Genomic DNA, 20,123 nt, shown 5'->3' on the forward strand with positions numbered 1-20,123 from the left:
GGTAACTTGCAGAGCTATCCTAAACAGAGTTGTACCCTTTTAAAGACCATCAGCCAATGGACTTAGACTGCCTTCTCCTTGGTTTGCTCAGATTTGGGGGATCAAGGGGCCATTACCACATAAGAATCACTCATACCATACAGTTGCCATTTTGGACAGATAAAAGGCACTTCCTGTTGACAGCCCCATTGGCTTCCATGGGGCTGCACCAATACAGACGAGGAGTAACGTGTTCCTTCAGAGGAATGCATGATCATGGAATTGATCAAGGAGCCACCGTGTCAACAAAATAATCTGTTCTCCTCTTTATGTTCTCAGATATTTTCTGTTTAGCGTTGCTTCTTAGCAACGTTGGTTTTACTACCTGGGTCTGAATTTTCATTCAGCATTGTTAAATCATTTTTTCATTACTGCTCCTGCATGCCCACTTGAAATGGCTAGAACTTTTTTTAAAAAAAAAATTGGTATGATTTCAGAATCCAGACTCTACCAAAGAAAACCCTCCGTGTAATGCTCAGGAGCTGGAAGAATGTGACATGTTCCTTGAAGACAGCACAAGTCTGTGCAGATTCGATGGCAACACCATGAAGGTCACACATGTGGTAAGTTCAAAGTAACTTTGAACTTTGACAGTCTCTTCGATCCCTTTAATGTGAGAATCGACATGATTGTGTCAGTGGTGTAAACTGCAGTTTGGGGAGGCAGATTGAGGTCAAGGAATGGGTACACTCCCTCCGTACTGTGGCCTCTTTCCATAGAATCACAGAATCATAGAGTTGGATGGGGCCATACAGGCCATCAAGTCCAACCCCCTGCTCAACGCAGGATCAGCCCTAAGCATTCTAAAGCATCCAAGAAAAGTGTGTATCCAGCCTTTGCTTGAAGACTGCCAGTGAGGGGGAGCTCACCACCTCCTTAGGCAGCCTAATCCAGACCTCTGCAGCTCTGAATTGTCTCCTCCACCCTCTCCTAAAGCAATGGGTCTTATAATTAAGCCTGAAACCCAAAAGAGGACTCATAAATAATTGTGCAGTGACTCCTGTGGAGACCTTTTCAAGAAGCTACCAAGTTGTCTTTGTGGGAGGAGGAAGATGCAAATCACCAGGGATAAATCATGTATGAATTCCTCGGAACCCTTTTCGTCTAGGGCTCATGGAAGTTGGTCCAGAGTAGTTAATAAAAATAAGTTTGGAAATGCAGTAGCTGGTTTGATGCTATCTGAGACACATTTAATCATCGTCCTAATATCGGATTTCTGACTTAAAAGAATACATCCAAATCTGGTGATCTTTTACAGGAGTAAAGAAATTTTTTGGCTGTGAGCTTTCACCCAGGCTAGCCCAATCTTGTCAGATCACAGAAGCTATGTAGGGTCGGTTCTGGCTAGGAATACTTCCAAGGAATACCAAGGGTTGCAGCCAGGCAGTAGCAAACAACCTCTGAATGTCTCTTGCTTTAAAGTCCTACGAGGTCTCCAGAAGTCAGCTGTGACTTGATGGCGCTTTCCACCACCAAGGTTCATTTTCCATTGGTCATTTCGGAGTGGCTGTGTTTCTTTGTTTCTGTTTAATGTTGTTGTGTGCACCGTCATATGGTGGTACTAAATACAATTCAGGAGATCTTCGAGCCTAATCTTGACATGAAGACTCCATGCTCACCGGTCAGCTACTGTGAGATACAGGAGAGGGACCACGGCTTAGTGGAAGAGCTTCTCCTTTGATGATGATGATAATAATTTTTAAAATTTCTATCCCATCCTTCTGAGGCCAGCCTTTACTGATGGATGTTATTTTGGCCTCAGCCATAAGGCTGCTGGAATCGCTCCATCTTACAAGCCCTACAAAACTGATTTAGGTCCTGCAGAGCCCTGATTATCCTCTGGGAGCACATTCCACGTGGCCCTGGTTGAGGGCAGTTTCACCCCCTTCGGACCAAGGATCCCGGCCAGATGTTGATCCATAGATCTTAACTCTTTTGACGGGGTTATAAGGGAAAAGACAGACCCATAAGAAAGCTGGTCCTAGACGATTTAGGGCTTTAAAGATTAGCACCAGCATCTTGAACTGCAGAAGTTCAATCCCAGGCACCTCTCATCAAGAGGCCCAGGCAGTGGGTGATGCGAAAGACCTGTGGTCCTGGAGAGCCACCACCAGTCTGAGCAGACAATATGGACATTAGTGGACAAATGGTCTGATGAGGCAGCTTCCTGGGTAGTCGTGGGAACATTTTGTTTCCATTTCCGTATTAAACTGGATCACAGAAGCAGAGAAAAAAATCCATAGGCCAAAGATACTAAAGACTCGCGAAATAAATCTAGTCCCGGTTTTATTGTCATTCTTCCTTGAAATGACAAACTGGCCAACACCAGCATTTTAAGTTTCAAAGTAATACTTTTTCCAGCTAGTGAATATAGCCATCTGATTTATTTGTACCCGTTAACCTTTCTGTGTGCATCAGGGCTCCCATGTGCCTTGGAACCTGGATAAAGAACATGGCCCAACGGCAGGTGAAACTACGGTAGAGACTAGATAGGTTTTGATAAGTCTTGACTGATGGGTCTCAGAGCCAGTGAGGGAAATCTTCATTTTACGGACTGTGGGTCTTCTGAGACTCCTTTGGCCAATGAAGCCTTGCGTTTTCTGTTAAAGCTTTATCTGCCGGATGCCAGACCCAAGACATGATCACAGCTATCCAAGCATCGCGTTTTGGATTGATCTTAGTTGCACTTAGGGACGGCTTTCATGTCCTGATGGAAAGAGACTCATTTTGGGGCTGGGCAATCGCTACACCTTTATACACGAGCAACATCATGCTTTCTAGCAAGGTATTGAATTCTCTTTAGGCAATGTAATGCTAGCAGCTTTCTGAATCAAAGTAGCCTTTCCCTCCAAATAATCCCCACTCTCTCTCTTCTTTTTTGGAAGACTGTATGGCAAACCCATGCTGCTCTTATAAAACCCATCTCCTTCTCGTTAAGTAGTTGTGAGGATAACAACTCATCTCGTTGGCATCCGAGTCGAAAGGTTGCTGCCATTCGTCATCCAGCATCATTATATGGAACGATAATTACCAGTGACAGCATCAGAAAGGCACTGGATGGGTAACACACAGTTCATGAGAGGTGCACGCTCCCCTTTATGCATCGGGATGAGATAATTGCCAGTCAGACAAGCTCCGTGTCACTGTTTTTTGTTCTTTAATATCTGTTTGCCGCGTTTTTAGAAGACCGTCAACAGGGCCTTTTTAAACAGGACGCTAAAATGTCTAATAATTCCAGTTACCTTGGTTTCTTTAAAACATGACAGGCAAGACGCTGGTACAATAATTACAGCATTTAATGTACTACTCTTTTGTAACTTCAAAAGGTCCCCAGTAGTCAAAAGACCATATATTTCCATTACCATTAGCCCTAAGAATTGACTTCTTCAGCATTAGACTTCTGCCTGTTTGTTATTCAGCACTGGATTCTACCAAGTGATCCATGAAAACATATTCTTTCAAACACCATGACTAAGAGGAGAGGAGAAGGCACCATTGTGGGAGGTTGGGCAGCATGATGTCCTGGTGAGAGCTTCCTAGGTCACTTGGGCCAGTTACTTGTCAGGGTAACTAACTCAGTGGGTGAGAATAAATGACGGAGGGGCCCCACTCTGAGAAGAACGGCATGACCATAAATCATTGTTTTATTTACATTGCACTTACATGGTTGCAGTCAGTGGTTCTAGTAGTCTTGACATTGGAGCTTTCCACAAGGAGTCTCTTCCAAATAGAAAATCCCATCATCAGAGAAGCAGAATGGTTGGGTGCCCCATCCTGGCTTCCTGGGAGACTTGTAAATTCTTGCCATCTTTTCCATTTTGACCAGTTGTAATTTCATAGCCAGGGTACGCTTTCTGTGTTCTTTCAGATTTCTGATGTGTCTCCTAGATTTGTAATCCTCTTCAGAAACAAGAACTCTGCCTCTCTGGTGGTGGGGGGCTTCATTTTGAGCATCAGCCGTGGGGTACCATTACATTGCAAAGCAGAGTCCGCCCCTTCAAAGTGTGTATCGCTCACTTTGGTATGTTCCAGAGTGCTTAATCACATGTTCTTTGCCAGTGAAAAATGAAGTTCAGATGGAGACGGATATAGCACTTAAACCAATGAGTTTTACCGGCAGAGCACGTGAGTCTTGGCCATCCCAAGAGTTTTGAAGTCTGGATATCCATAGAATAGCTCCCTTTCACGTTGATCTCTCCTCGAGTTCAAAAGCAGCCTAATGCAAGGGGAGCGAGAGAGCTGGGCCTCACAAATAGGCAACTTGTGTTTCCCTTGGCAATGCTCATGGAGGTCGGGACTCTTCTGATGTAACCGCATCACACATTTGTGACACTAAAGTTATGCGCTTACTGCTGTGCACATAGTAAATGGTCACACCTGGCCATCTGCTCCCTTCCATTCCAGTTTCTGATTAAAGGCAGCATTCATCTGCTCATTGTAATAACTCCTTAATATGGGCATGCACATTATTTCATGCTGCTGGAGCCCAGACACGATTGAATCTGCTCCATTTGTGGGCTGATTCTGCTCCCAGTTGCGCTATTGTGTCTGCCTCTGTTTAATCTGAATTTGCAAGACTATTTTACCCCATATGGACGTGTTTTCATTTTGAGACAAACGGCCAGCGTAAGGGGGCATTTGTCTTGAGTAATCCGGAAGACGTTCATATCGTACGTCTGCTTAGTCAGTGATTAAAGAAAATGGCTGTAATTAGCAGTCTTTTATGTTTCCTTCGCTTTAATAATAGTGATGGATGCATTAGTAATTCTGCTTTCATACTCTCTTTTTTACCTTTCAAAGCACTCCAACCTGGGAAAATGTGATTGCTGCTGCAGACGGATGGTTGTTTTTTCTTTCATATTGGAATACTAATGATTTTTTTTTCTCAAGGGACTTTTCTGTTCTTTATAGTTAAGGGGCTAACAGAAGTATACAACCCACATTTTGGCTGGTAATAGTATTGCCAACTTCCAGGTGGGTTACGGAGGAGGCAACCCGTCAGTGGGTCTGGCCAATCGGCTTTGTAGATTGCGACTGGCCAATCGGCTTTGTAGGCTTTGCTACCAGTATTCGGCGCCCCGCAGATTTCATCCTTTGCAAGCAATTTTCTGCATATCATTTTATGATTAAAGATACACTGTCTGGAGACTTCAAGCAAACCACCATTGCATGTACATTTCATTCCTCAATAAAGCCACCGAGGAAAGCTGTGAAACCGATCCATGTTTTGGTGTTAACAAGAATTAAAGACTTTTCTTCTTCAAACGTCTTCGTATGTGTGTGTGTTATCCCCACTGAGTTTGGTTTACGTGTGTTTATACTTCCCATCCCCTTTCCTCTGGTGTGTGCCTGACTCCGCCCCTGGTGGCAGCCATTTTTTAGTGGCTCCTGCCACCCTGTCTCAAAGGTAGATGCTGGCTCAAAATGTTGCTGGACCACAGTTGTAGTGAAAGAAAGTGCCACTTAATGAGAACATGAGACAGGTCTCCATCATTCATTCAGTGGAAAAGCGGGCTAGGAGAATGTATACAATTTTAAAAGAGGATTTGAACTTTCATTCAAACTCACACTTTGGAAGCACAAATGCCCTGCAACTATGATTATTTATTTTAGAAAAATCTTGGAAATACCCGAGAGGTGATCTGGAGTACTGAATGACAAGCACAACAGGACAATGTCCAATGTCACTCCGAGTGACAGACTGGAGGGGCTACTTCCTGCTGACCAGCTTTAGAATACCCACATATTCTACCCACCAGCCAGCTTCGTGAAGTGGTTAGAAGTGTGGACTTCTAATCTGGCAAGTCGGTTTTGATTCCCCGCTCCCCCACATGCAGCCAGCTGGGTGACTTTGGGCTCACCACGGCACTGATAAAGCTGCTCTGATCAAGCAGGAATATCAGGGCTCTCTCAGCCTCACCCACCTCACAAGGGAGTCTGTAGTGGGGAGAGGAAAGGGAAGGCAAATGTAAGCTGCTTTGAGACTCCTTCAGGTAGAGAAAAGCGGCATATAAGAATCAACTCTTCTTCAACATGGGTGGCAGGAGCCACTACAATATGGCTGCTTCTGAAGGCGGAGTCAGGCACACAAAAGAGGAAATGGGATGGGGAATATAAACACACATAAACTAAACTTGGGGATAACACACACACACACACATACATACAAAGACTACTCATGGTGGAAAGGAAAATCTAGAAAACAATTGGGGGAAGGATACTTCACTTATCTGGGGAAATGAAACATATATACACATCTAGCCCTCACCACTTACAGCTGATCTGTGGCTACAGTTCACAAGACCCTGGATTCCTCTCCAGTGAGCAGATGGGAGGATCCATGCTAATAGCCCCTTTCATTTGTATAAATATAGCAAGTAATTGGTCCTGTCTTCATAAAGGCCCTAGTGAAACATGTGGCAGCTACCTGCCACATACCATGTCATCTAGCAGCACTATGTTGGGGAACACGGCAGTGTCCTTTCCCCACGCCCTGCCTTCCTTGGGGTGCATCTCCAAATCACCAGAATTCCTTAGGCCAGAGTTGGCAACACTTCTGTTCATGTACCCCTTAGTGCTCTGAGAGTTTATGGTCTTTAATAAGCACAGGATCCCTGCTCATAAACATGCCTTCTTGATTTTTAACTAAGTTGTGAAGGAAGAGGGCAGTCTCAAGAATGCTGCGTTTAAGAGAAGAAAGAATATAGATTCTGCTTTGAATAATCTTGGTGATCCTACAAAAACTTTGGTCTACAGTTCCTATAACTGTGTTAGATGATAAGTGAAGGGCCCTGTTTGATTCAAGCAATATGATTGAATATGATGATTGAAGAAGCTGGCAGTGACATAATTACTGCAGACCACGCATGAAATATAGTCAGTCAAATCCAGTCTGCTGTTCAGCGATACGGAGAGAAACATTGAAGTTCCTCTAGTGAATCCTTTCTCTGGGAATTTATCTTTATTGGCTCTTCCACTGAAAGTTTTATAATCCTGAATGGACTGCTTTTGTGCCAAAAGCAGGAAGCTAAAGCTAAGTAACAGGAGGGTGCAAAGAATGGAATACATAAATCTCAAATATAAAACCAGAAAGCTTTCTGGAGCTGTGAATCTTTTTTTTAGAAAACAACACTGGCATTGATTCTTTCAACAGACGAAGGAAGGGCTATTTTAGAACGCAGTGCAATAAGTCAAACTAACCGCAAAACAGGACGTGATCTTTTGGAAGTCCAAGAACTGAGTCGAGAAATTGAGGTGATAAAAGTTTCGACTTCTGTTGCCCACTGCAATAGGGATGCCCAAGTACCTGCCAGCCTGCTCACCTTGACGAGTGGATTGTTGAAGGACATTTTGTCTGTTTTGACAGTCCGTTCATGTTTGTCGTTTTGCGGTTGCCAGCCTCTAGGTAGTAGAAAAATATAGACGTGCTGGGAAACCAATATGGCAATAAAATAACCAAATTGGACTTATGTAGAGGCGAACAAACCAGTCAGTCCTAGAGGAGATCAGCCCTGACTGCTCTTTAGAAGGCCAGATCCTGAAGATGAAACTCAAATATTTTGGCCACCTCATGAGAAGGAAGGACTCCCTGGAGAAGAGCCTAATGCTGGGAGAGATCGAGGGCAAAAGAAGAAGGGGACGACAGAGAATGAGGTGGATGGATGGAGTCACTGAAGCAGTAGGTGCAAACTTAAATGGACTCCGGGGAATGGTAGAGGACAGGAAGGCCTGGAGGATCATTGTCCATGGGGTCGCGATGGGTCGGACACGACTTCGCACATAACAACAACAACAACAAAGAGTGCCACAAGCTAAGTTTAGCTATTGTTAGCATGACCTTATACTATATCAAGAGATTCCTTAATAAGTTGAAGTTGGTCCTTAAATATAAAAACCATTGTCCCTTGAAAAAGCTGTAAGGCGAAACGCATTGGGACTTGTGTGAAATAATAAGAATAAAGAATCACTGAAGAGAGAAGATAAGTCCAATTTGGATATTTTATTACCATATTGGTTTCCCAGTGCAGCTATATTTATATTTGTTTCTTCACTGGGACCTACCCCTCCCAGTTCATTATTTTAGCCTCTAGGTAGTAGCAGGAGGGGGGGAAGTCCAAGGTGAAATAAATCTTCTAATCGTGAACATCTTTCTGCTTCTTTTTAAAATTTCTTCAAGAGGGAGTTGTACAGGGATCACAGAATCATAGAGTTGGAAGGCGCCATACAGGCCATCTAGTCCAACCCCCTGCTCAACGCAGGATCAGCCCAAAGCATCCTAAAGCAAAAGGAAATCAGCCACAGTCAGTCACCGTCAAAGCGACTTCCGTTAATGTTTTCGAAACGTCTTCGTCAGGACTGATGTCCAAAATTAATATCTTTATCTAATTTGCTTCTTTCCTAGGCGCACACTTTACTTTGAGCCCAAAACATAGTGGCTGGGGATCTCCTGGGGATTACAACTGATCTCCAGGCAATGGAGATCAATTCTGGAGAAAACAGCTTTTGGGGAGGGTGTACTCTATGACGCTGAAGTCCCCGTCCCTAAATCCCATCATCCTCAGGCTCCAACCTCAACATCTCCTGGTATCTCCCAACTCAGAGCTGTCAACCCAACAGTTTTGTCAGTCCATTCAGGGCTGTATTCCTGACTTAGTGCAGTGGGCTTTCTGCATAACTGCTGCTGTACTTTTCCTGGTGCAACCTGGAAGGCTATTTTCTTTTTTGAAACAATTATAGTTGCTGTTGCACACAAAAGTTCAAATCATCCATTCTCACGTGCTCTCTGAATTCCTCCACGTTCGTTTTTCAAAGCAGGGCAACTCTAGCTCTTTCTATTACCGTTGGAAGAGTGAGAGACCATTTTTTAAAAAGGAATGGTGGCAATAAGTCATGGGCATGCGAGCCCACAATAGCAATGGACTGATTTATTTTGGCTGAGCTGTCCAGTGGCGCAGCAGGGGAAGGGAGATGGTGGCTGGCGGTGCAAATGCAACCATAGAAAGTTCGGTCAGAGATCAGTCACAGATCTGACGTCTATCCTAAATACTGTGTTGCTGCTGTTATTTGAGATCCTACCCTTAGTTGTTGAGCTCAGCCGGCGTTAGCATCACTCAGACCGTTTATGCACTGGAGGTTTCATATCGGGCTGCAGGCAGGAGTTTTAGTCGTGGCAGGTTGCCCCACCTCTTCCCTGCACCCACACGAGGGAGCATTTGGCCTGGTGCACCTCATCTGCCCCCGATTTGTGCTCCTGCAATGGAGCTGGGGCAGTGATGTTCCCTGTGCATAAACGGTCTCAGAGCTGCTGCTGGTTTGTTTGTTTGGTAGTGTTTTGCACATGCCCAATCATGGGTGGGAAAGATGCAAACCCGTTTAGTGGGCCATCGAGACATTTGGTATAAATCATCACCATGCTGGGTTGGAGGAACCTTTCGAGCTCTGCTGAGTTAATTGGAAGGGTAGGATGCAAACCAATAATGCTAATGTCACAATACCGTTAGTTGCTTTGGTTATTGTAGGCCTTCACAATGTGTACTAAACCCTTGGTGGTGGCGGGTGCAGTGAATAGTGCTATCGAGTCGCACCTGACTTGTGGTGATCCTGTTGGGTTTTCAAGGCAAGAGATGTTCAAAGGTTTGCCACTGCCTGTCTCCACATCATGACTCTGATATTCCTTGGTGGTCTCCCATACATATGTTAGCCTGAGCTGACGCTGCTTAGTTTCTGAGATCTGATGAGATGGGGCTAGCCTGGGCCATCCACGTCAGGGCAGTGAGTCCTTGCAAGGAGAGACGGAGCTTCAAGGATGATCACTTCAACTGAGCACTCTCCTTGCATTATCGTCTTCCTGTTGCCAGTGATATATTTAAACTTGTAGGAACAATCATGCTTATAGACATGCGCATGTCTTGAATATTTTTTGAGTGGTTGGTGTTTGTTCCTTAGGTAAATCTGGGGAGCAACCAGTATCTCTTCTCAGCCGTGGTGGATCCTAAGGAGATGCCGTGTTTCTGCTTGCGCCATGATGTTGACGCTCTTCTCTGGCAGCCACGCCCAGATCGGCAGGATATGTGGGAGCACATTTCTACTTTCAATGCCTTAGGTACAGGAACTGGGCTGTGCAGCGTTTGCCCATAAATGTTTACCATTTCAGCCAGATCATGCGTACCAAAGTTCCCTGATCGAAACTTGTTGATTATTAACAGCAATTCCGAAAGAAATAGAAATTGATTTGGGGGTGGTTTATCGTGCTGAATAAATAATGTGCCATGACAGCCGAGGAGATTGGCATATTAGCTATTTCATTCTCTCATCAAGACCAGCCTTCTTCTGAATTAACCAGGGACTGGCTTCGTGCAGGAAAGCTCTTGTGGGAGTGTTGAATAAATGATCCTGCTCCGTTATGATTACAGATGTAAACCATTGTAGGCTATTTTGGATGCGCTCCAAATTAAATCCTTCAGAAGCAATCCAAGCACTTTATACATCATGGCAACTTCATCATCAGAGTGGTCTAACAAGCATGCATCGTTCCATTGAAAATTCACCAGTAGTTTGCTTGTATTGTTCTTGATTTGTAGCGGCTTTGTTGGGGAGTGGGATTTGTTGAGTGGTCTTTTGCCTTTCATCATCATCACTATTATTATTAATATTATTAATATTATTATGTCAGTTTATTGCCTGCCATTCCACGAAGGTTCATGGTGGGTTACAAATGTCTGGATAAAACTCCAATAAAACTACTTAAAATAGACATAAGAACAATTACAAAATATAGTAAAAACTCCATGGGGATGGAGATGTGGCGGCAAAACTCATCCCAGTCCTAATAATCCTCACAATAATACATCCTGGAGGGGAAGGGTGACAAAGGGTGCAGGTGGAATATGCTACCGCCACTCCTTTAGGGGGCCACGATCTTCCTTGCTGCCCAGCCTCAACTGTAGACCTGGCGGAAGAGCTCCATTTTGCAGGCCCTGTGGAACACATGATGTTACGGACAATTCGGAAGTGAAAATGCTGTAATTAGCGAATGGTGGATTTGGGGCAAGTGAATAGGATCATGTCAGGGCTGGTTTGATCTCACAACAGTTCAAACAGAGTGCTCACAAAGATTTTCTTAGTTAATTTTAAAGATCATCTATGTGAATCATTTCTGTGCTACCTTTCCACCCAGATTGGATTCCCGGGCTGGCGCGCCTTAAAACAGAAAAATGGTACTTAGGATATTTTTACAATTTGATTTAAGAAATGGAAGATCAAACAGAAACTTGATGAAGTAGGCAGTCCCTAAAGCAGCCTTTCTCAACTTTTTTTTCCCATTGAGAAACCCCAGAAACATTCTTCAGGCTTCAAGAACCCCCAGAAGTGGTGCAATTCATCAAAATATGGCTGGGAAGCATAGCTGTGTACCTGCCCACCAGGACCCCTCACCTTCCCACCCCCTTCAGGTCCCTCTTTGACCATTTGGGGAGGGGAAGGTCGACATGACCATATATGGTCATATCGCCTGATAAATGTTGAACAAATGTAAATGTATATATAAATCAATTAACTCCCACCCACTTGGGAGGAAACCCTTGCAGGGCATTCAAGAATCCCAAGGGTTTAATGGAACCCCGGTTGAGCGAGCCTGCCCAAAAGTATGTAGTTCACTTATTTAATGGCTTACGAAGACATAACACTTCTGAGCAAACTCAGAAGCATACAAAATGTTTGTGGGGTCATGTTCTTGTCATTAGTCCATTGCTGTACCTCAACCTGCTTGGATTTTCTAGATATGTGTCATTAATTGCATATTGTTTATGTATCCCTTGTGTACTTCTTTGACTTTCCTGATTTGTCTTTTTAAAAAAATTATATTTACAAACATGTCATCTGTGTATTGCCTGTATTACAGATGCATAGCAGCCATTGTGAAAAAGAAAGTTATAGAGGGTCAACTAATCACTAGCACTAGTACAATACTCTTCAAATGACTTCCCCGGTCAGGATCGTGGCTGTCACCTAGAGCTGCCTCCCTGCAGCGTATGGATGGCCTTGAAGAGCAGTCCTAAGTGGATTGCATTATAGTAGTTAGTCCTGAGGATGCAAAGGTGCAGAAGGGGAGGGAAGAGCCATGACTCACTGGTAGATCATAAGCCTGGCATGCAGAAGGTCCAAGACTCAAGCCCCAGCATCTCCAGTTGAAAACATATTAGATAGTAGATGATGTGGTAGACCACCTCCTGAGACATAGGAAAACAGCTGCCAGCCTAAGTAGACAATACGCCACTGACAGACCAAGAGTCCTACTCAGTATAAAGTAGCTGTGCGTGTTCGTGTGTCCAAGAGGCTTGCAGAAACCGGACGGAGACTTTTGCAGCAGCTCATTCTAGCAGATTATTTTTATTTCCCTGTTTCAAGGTTACGGTGCATTTGGAATAACTCTACCTGCTCTGATTGCCTCTGTGCTTTTTAGGTTACGTGCAAGCCTCCAAGCAAGACAAGAAGTTCATGGCCTGCTCCCCAAGCCATTCCTATTCCGCCCTCTGTGAGTGCCTGAGGCGAGTGTTCATCTATCGGCAGCCGACTCCCCTTTCCACCGTCCTCTACAACCGGAAGGAAGGAAGACAAGTAGGCCAGGTGGCTAAACAGCTGGTGGCCACTCTGGAGACCCACGATACGGTTTTGGGCTTCCAAGCAACAAACGAGAGATTATTTGTTCTCACAGCAAAAGTCCTGTTTGTAATCAAAGTAAGCACTGAGAACTAAGGGCCAAATCTATCCTCTCTGTATTCGACTTTATCTCAAAGGAGTGACTCTTCAAATGCATAGGAAACGACAATGGCCTATTGGTGCAAAGGCAGCTTGTCACGTGTACCGTTATTTTAGCAGCATGACCTCTTGTATGGTAGAATTTGCCTATATTTAAGGAGGACCAAAACAATTCCACTTTAGCCCATCAGTATGATGCTGTGTTTTGTGGGAAAGCCTTAACTAATGATGATGTGAGAAATGCTGTTTCTTTTCCCCTCCTCTCTCCGCCCTTTCCCGTGGGCAGAATCTGGATGTGTAAAAATGGGTGGTTTGCTGTTTTTCCAAACAGATTTCCGCTATAATTCCTTACTAAAAGCTGAATGGAGGGAGTCAGTCTTTTATTTTCAAGGTAAAAAACCAAACAGTCCCTGGGTTCTTTTTAAAGTAAACTAGGAAAATAACAATGAGCCTCTTGTGGCGCAGAGTGGTAAGGCAGCTGCCTGAAAGCTCTGCCCATGAGGCTGGGAGTTCGATCCCAGCAGCCGGCTCAAGGTCGACTCAGCCTTCCATCCTTCCGAGGTTGGTAAAATGAGTACCCAGCTTGCTGGGGGGTAAACGGTAATGACTGGGGAAGGCACTGGCAAACCACCCCGTATTGAGTCTGCCATGAAAACGCTAGAGGGCGTCACCCCAAGGGTCAGACATGACTCGGTGCTTGCACAGGGGATACCTTTACCTTTACCTTTAGGAAAATAACCCAAAGAATTCAATTGTAACTTAAAGCTTACTAAAACTATCCCCCGCTTTATCTTCCACTTCTTAAATGAGTTTACTTGGCTCATTGAATAAATGAGGGGAAATACGAACATCTGCTTTTCTCAGGCATCACTAAATTGAAGCTAATCCCATCTCATTCTATGTGAAGGTGGCGATCAAACTGTTCAATTCAGGTGACATGGAAAGCTCTACAAGTATTTTAGAAATAAAATAGGGTATTTTTACCCCCCCCCCCAAAAAAAAATCTTTTGTGTTTTTTTCCAGCGACGGGAGGGGCTATGACTCAGCGGTAGAGTAAAGTGTGCTTTGCACACTTTAGGTCCCCGGTTCACTTAAAAGGGTAATATGACAGATCCCTGTCTGAGACCTCAATCCTGGAAGCTGCTGCCAGAGCAGACTCTGCTGACTTCTGTGGGCAAAAGGCTGGACTTATTAGAAGGAAAGAGCCTCTTGTGGCGCAGAGTGGTAAGGCAGCCATCTGAAAGCTTTGCCCATGAGGCTGGGAGTTCAATCCCAGCAGCCGGCTCAAGATTGACTCAGCCTTCCATCCTTCTGAGGTCGGTAAAATGAGTACCCAGCTTGCTGGGGGGTAAATGGTAATGACTGGGGAAGGCACTGGCAAACCACCCCGTATTGAGTCTGCCATGAAAACACTAGAGGGCGTCACCCCAAAGGTCAGACATGACCCGGTGCTTGCACAGGGGATACCTTTACCTTTAGTGTAGTGGTTAGTGTCCGACTAGGATATAGAAGAAGACCAGGCTTGAAGCCCCACTCTGCTGTGGAAACTCTGCGTACCCTTGGGCCAGACACACACTTTCAGCCGAACCTACCTCACAGGTAGGTTAGATTAAAACAGAAGCCAGGAGAGTTATGTAGGACACTTTGGGCCCTCATTGGAGAGAAAGGCAGGGTATAATGAAGTAAATATATTTTCCAAGGTAGATGGTGCTTTGGGTGGGAATGCCACAGCGGACTTATGCGACCCCATAGAATTTTCAAGTCACGAGACTTGAAATGATGGCTCACCATTGCCTGCCTTCACATCATGGCCCTGATATTCCTTGGAGGTCTCCCATCCAAATACTAGGCATGCCAACCCTGCTGAGCTTCCGAGATCGGACAAGGTCAGATCTTGATGGAATGATATTTGCAAAGTGGTGGGTCTTTTCCTCAAGGAGGTTAACATTGTAATAGGGTAGTAGAAGAGGGTGGAGTCCAACATGGAATGTCAAGGGCAGAAGCAAGAATGACATGGGAAGAAGATGTATTAATTTAGTTGCAGTAATTTCTGTAGGTCTTGAACAATAAGTGGTTGGGCCAAAATTGCACATCGAGGATGCATTTGAGGAAGAGAAGGAGAACATTTCTTAAGATAGAAACAGCTCAGCTCTTTAAAACCAGAGACCCCAAATATCCAGGGGAGTTTCCACACACATGAAACTAAGTATATCTGTGCTTATATCTCAGTTCAGGGCTCCTCAAAGCTCAATGAGTTTGAAGACATAATGGACAGGTAGTTAACTCCTACAGGGAATAAACTAATATCTACCTGTGTCAGCCAGCCCAGCTGTGAAACACGATTTTGCCATCTGATGAAAAGCTCCAGCATAAAAGAACAATTCATCTATTATGCAATGGTTCATCAATTCCATACAGAATCATATTTATGAAGCCCGGAACTCCTGAAAACTAATTTTCGTTCTCTTGACAGATTAAGCAATGGAAGTAACAGCCTTGTCATTCCCCCCTCCCCCCTTCCTGAGTTCTTATTATAACAAACAATAAAAGGGAATTGATGAGCAGCAAATGTCCCTTGATGTGAGGAAGAGATTCCTGGCACAGCAAATCTGGCCTGAAAAAGTCTTTGCTCCTTTTGAGATTGTTGCACATTTTTGAGAACAGAAAGCTGTTTTCACTTAACCTCATAAGTCTGCAATTCCACTCGATCTGCCCTTGTGTCTGTGGGCCGTTTGTGCCTGCACTGTGGTTATGGGCCACTGGCAGGAAATCAGCGTCCTCGAATTATCTCTTGGTAGGACTGCTCCAGGGATCAGTCCAGATACACCAAGCAGGACAAACAAGAAGCAAGCTGAACTAGCAAAACAGAAACATAATAGCCCTGCTAGATCAAGCCACCGAGTTCAATCCTTTGTTTCCTAGAGGAGCCTCCTGTGTCTCTCCAGGAAACACACAAGGAGGAGCAGGAAGACCTCTGTTCTCCTTGGCTATTGCTCCCTCTGTCCACTGGCATCTGCCTCTGGATGGAAGCGCCATTCAGCTATCACGGCTAATAAGTTCTGGTAGCCTCTCATCCGTAAATTGAAGTGAAATCGATCTAACACTCTCTTTGTCGCCTGCAGCAGCTAATTCCATAAGTTAATTATATATACTCCGTGAAGAACTTTCTTTTGTCCGTCCTGATTTACTTGATTCTGAATTTACGTTCTGAAAATAGGGGAGGAAAAAAAAAGGAAAGTGCCTTCTCCACTGTACTGCTGAATCTTTCAAAAAGTTGTCTTTTGTTTCGTAGACTAGATATAGCTCTACAGCCTCCTGTCATGAGTTTATGTGCCGACGTGCCTCTCTATTCATTTCAGGTCAGGTTTCCCATTCATTTCAGCCTAGGTATTTCTTTGGCCTTTCTCTGGGAAAGCCCTCATGGACATGTTAGAAGAACCACTGTGCTTACAAGAAAACAGTGGACTGTAGAGTAAGAGACTTAAGGGCTGTAAATACAGTTCACAGACTGACTTGAACAAATGATCAAGGCTGTTATCTATACTGCTGTAGATAGTTTATTCGAAGTAGGATCCTATTTTGTAATTTCTGTACTACTTAATGTGTCATACTTACACTGTACTTCAGTTCTTTCTGGTGGTTTTAAGACTTAAATATCCTAATAGGCTGTTTATTGAATGTGCCATTTATTGATTGTGCTCTTACTACGTTTAACCTACACTGTCCCTGTGAGAAATATGTAAATAAAAATATTTCTAAACCATCTATTGACCTTGGGCAGATAGCAAACTATAGGGATAAGTCCTTGTAATTAAAGGTTGCTTGAAAATAAGGTGTCACATTTTTAAACAGACTATTATTATTATTATTATTATTTATTATTATTATTATTATTATTATTATTATTATTATTATTAATTGCAAACTTAAATGGACTCCGGGGAATGGTAGAGGACAGGAAGGCCTGGAGGATCATTGTCCATGGGGTCGCGATGGGTCGGACACGACTTCGCACATAACAACAACAAAATTATTATTATTATTATTATTATTATTATTATTATTATTATTATTATTATTAAAGGTAAAGGTATCCCCTGTGCAAGCACCGAGTCATGTCTGACCCTTGGGGTGACGCCCTCTAGCGTTTTCATGGCAGACTCAATACGGGGTGGTTTGCCAGTGCCTTCCCCAGTCATTACCGTTTACCCCCCAGCAAGCTGGGTACTCATTTTACCGACCTCGGAAGGATGGAAGGTTGAGTCAACCTTGAGCCGGCTGCTGGGATTGAACTCCCAACCTCATGGGCAAAGCTTTCAGGTGGCTGCCTTACCACTCTGCGCCACAAGAGGCTCTTTATTATTATTATTATTATTATTATTATTATTATTATTATTATTATTTCAATTTATTTCCCGCCACTCCCAAATGGCTCGTGGCGGGTTATAGTGTCCAAAACCCCCATTAAAACTCCCACTAAAAGACTTAAAAACATCACAGCATGGCGGCACTAACAACCAACCACCACCACCCAAAACTGTATCCTAAAATCCAAACAGAAGCAAAGTCTGTCCCAAGAACATCTGAAATGCCCTTGTAAACTGAGAGATGAGAGCTCCAGAAGATGTTCCTGCCCATGAAAAGTATGATAAAATGATCCTAGAATAGGCTGCAATGAATATTATATTTTGAATGTCGTTTCATTGTAAAGGATATTTCAAGAGAGTACAATGTTCATGCATAGAATACGACGCTCCTTTCTGGCTTTGCAACTCAGGATTAAATTTTGCTAAATGAAGAGAACACAAGAGGAGTCCTGCAGCAACCAATCAGTGGTCCTTCTGGTTTTCCAGCCAGATGCCCAGAAGGGTCTCAAGCAGTGGTCATCGAAACCAAAGCCTGCCTTTCAACTACTGGCATTCAGAGGTATATTGCTTCTGCTCATGGAAATCCCATTTAGTCATCATGGCAAATCGCCATTGAAAGATGGAGTCTCCGTTATTTTTTCTAATTCCCTTGCGATGCCTCTGACCTAGTAGTCATTTATGTGTTGATACAGCGAATTATGTCTGTTACATTGTCCCTTTCTTCTGTCTGTTTTCATAGAGTTGGAAGGGGCCATACAGGCCATCTAGTCCAACCCCCTGCTCAACGCAGGATCAGCCCAAAGCATCCTAAAGCATCCAAGAAAAGTGTGTATCCAACCTTTGCTTGAAGACTGCCAGTGAGGGGGAGCTCACCACCTCCTTAGGCAGCCTATTTCACTGCTGAACTACTCTGACTGTGAAAATTTTTTTCCTGATATCTAGCCTATATCGTTGTGCTTGTAGTTTAAACCCATTACTGCGTGTCCTTTCAATCATCTGTCTTGGCTAACTCCAAGTTCTAGCATTGGATTGTATGGCAAGCCATTTCTAACACAATACATAGAAAAGTAAATAATCAATGACTCACAATTATAAATAAGTGGTGGTTAAGAGTGATTAAGAGAGAAACCGACATTTGTAATTATGAATGATTTGCAATGCTAAATTAAACAGGGTTACAGTCTTCAAGCCCATGGACTTCGAAGGGTACAGCAAAAATGTTGCCACCAGCAATTCCAGCTGCTACATCTATGTGCGATCTGGCCATATTTTCACTTGGCACAATATTTAGGAATGACGCATCCAGGCTTGGTGAAGAGAGAAATCCTACCCTGAAGTCGGTTGGCCTTTTAATTAATTGTGAAAGGTGTCACAGCCGGTTTATACATAAGAGTGTTCATTTAACTTTGCTGATGGCAAGGCACAGAATCTTTCTTGGAAACGGAACATTTCTCAGCAATTTCTTGCAAAACAAAGAACTCATTTCCATGAATTATCATTTGCATTGCTCTTTTGTTTTGTTTGTTTTGTTTCATATTAAATCGCTGTGTGTGTATGTGAAGTGCCTTCAATTTGTAGCCAACTTATGGTGGACTCATAGGGTTAAGAGATGGTTCGTAGTTGTCTGTTCCTACACAGCAACCCTGAACTTCTTTGATGATCTCCCATTCAGGTACTAACCAGGGCTCACCCTGCTTAGCTTTCATGGTTTGATGAGTTCTGAGAGGATATCATGGGTGTATTTCCACAGATCTGTGTGAGGAGGAGGAGGAGGAGGAGGAGGAGGAAAAGAATTGGTTCTTATATGCTGCTGTTCTCACCCCTAAGGAGTCTCAAAGCAGCTTACATTCACCTTCCCTTTCCTCTCCCCACAACAGACACCCTGTGAGGTGGGTGAGGCTGAGAGAGCCCTGATATTCCTGATCGGTCAGAACAGCTTTCTCAGTGCTGTGGCAAGCCGAAGATCACCCAGCTGGCTTCATGTGGGGGAGTGCAGAATCGAACCTGGCTCACTAGATTAGATAGAAGTCTGCACTCCTAACCATTACACCAAACAAGTATTCATAATAAGGAAATTTTTAAAAAAATGCCTTGCAACTGAATAGTCTGCAGGGGGTATCAATGCAGGTTTTAAAGAATGTTATTTAAAGAGAAACAACAAAAATAGTGAGAATTTGAACAGAGAATTTGAAATTATTTTCGCCTGTAGGTTCTTATCTTGTTAAAAATATATTGATTTAGAATTGACACCCAAAAGCCGTTGAATATATACTTTAAGACTTTGAAAGAAGGTTACTCTTCTTTAGAAGCCTGATTTATCAGCTTACTTCTGTGAGGGTTTTCCCACCGCTGTTTGTTGAAAAACACCCAAGGTGAGTTTTATAATGTTTAGAAGTTATTTTCTCTTGGATGAGTTTGACTTGGGAGTTTGAGCTTTAAGATGTGGAGTTATTTTTAAACATCAAGGATGAGGATGGTAAAAATGTCAGAACATTAGAAGAGCCCTGCTAGATCAGACCAGGGAGGGTCCATACAGTCCAGCATCCTATTTCCACAAAGTTGCCAACCAGTTCCTCTAGAGAAGTGGTCCCCAACCCCCGGTCCGGGGACCGGGACCGGTCCATGGATCAGTTGGTACCAACACTGGAACGGCAACTTCAGAACAGCTCCCCCTGCTGGCCATCGCAGCCTTGCTTTCCCACAAGTGGAACTGTAACCTGTAGATCAGGGTTAGTCAACCTGTTGTCCTCCAGATGTTCATGGACTACAATTCCCATTAGCACCTGCCAGTGTTTGCTGGCAGGGGCTCATGGGAATTGTAGTCCATGAACATCTGGAAGACAATAGGTTGTCTACCCGTACTCTAGAGGACCAACAACAGGGCCTAGAGCAGCCTTCCTTTTTACCATTGAGAACCCCCTGAAACATTCTTCAGACTTGAAGAACCTCCAGAAGTGGTGT

At 43.8% G+C, this 20,123-nt stretch overlaps 1 protein-coding gene across 1 annotated transcript in view; it reads left to right on the forward strand.

Annotated features, from left to right (window-relative positions):
* NUDCD1 (NudC domain containing 1) overlaps positions 1–13,620 on the forward strand; it is a 46,801-nt gene extending 33,181 nt beyond the window's left edge. Inside the window, exons 8-10 of the mRNA XM_077351647.1 lie at positions 477–602; positions 9,985–10,141; positions 12,500–13,620. Of these exons, the coding sequence (XP_077207762.1) occupies positions 477–602; positions 9,985–10,141; positions 12,500–12,792 (576 nt within the window). The 3' untranslated portion in view covers positions 12,793–13,620. The remainder of the gene's footprint in view (positions 1–476; positions 603–9,984; positions 10,142–12,499) is intronic.
* The last annotated feature ends 6,503 nt before the right edge of the window (positions 13,621–20,123 follow it).

This window comes from Paroedura picta, chromosome 9 (genome assembly GCF_049243985.1).
Source record: "Paroedura picta isolate Pp20150507F chromosome 9, Ppicta_v3.0, whole genome shotgun sequence".
Lineage (NCBI taxonomy): Eukaryota > Metazoa > Chordata > Lepidosauria > Squamata > Gekkonidae > Paroedura > Paroedura picta.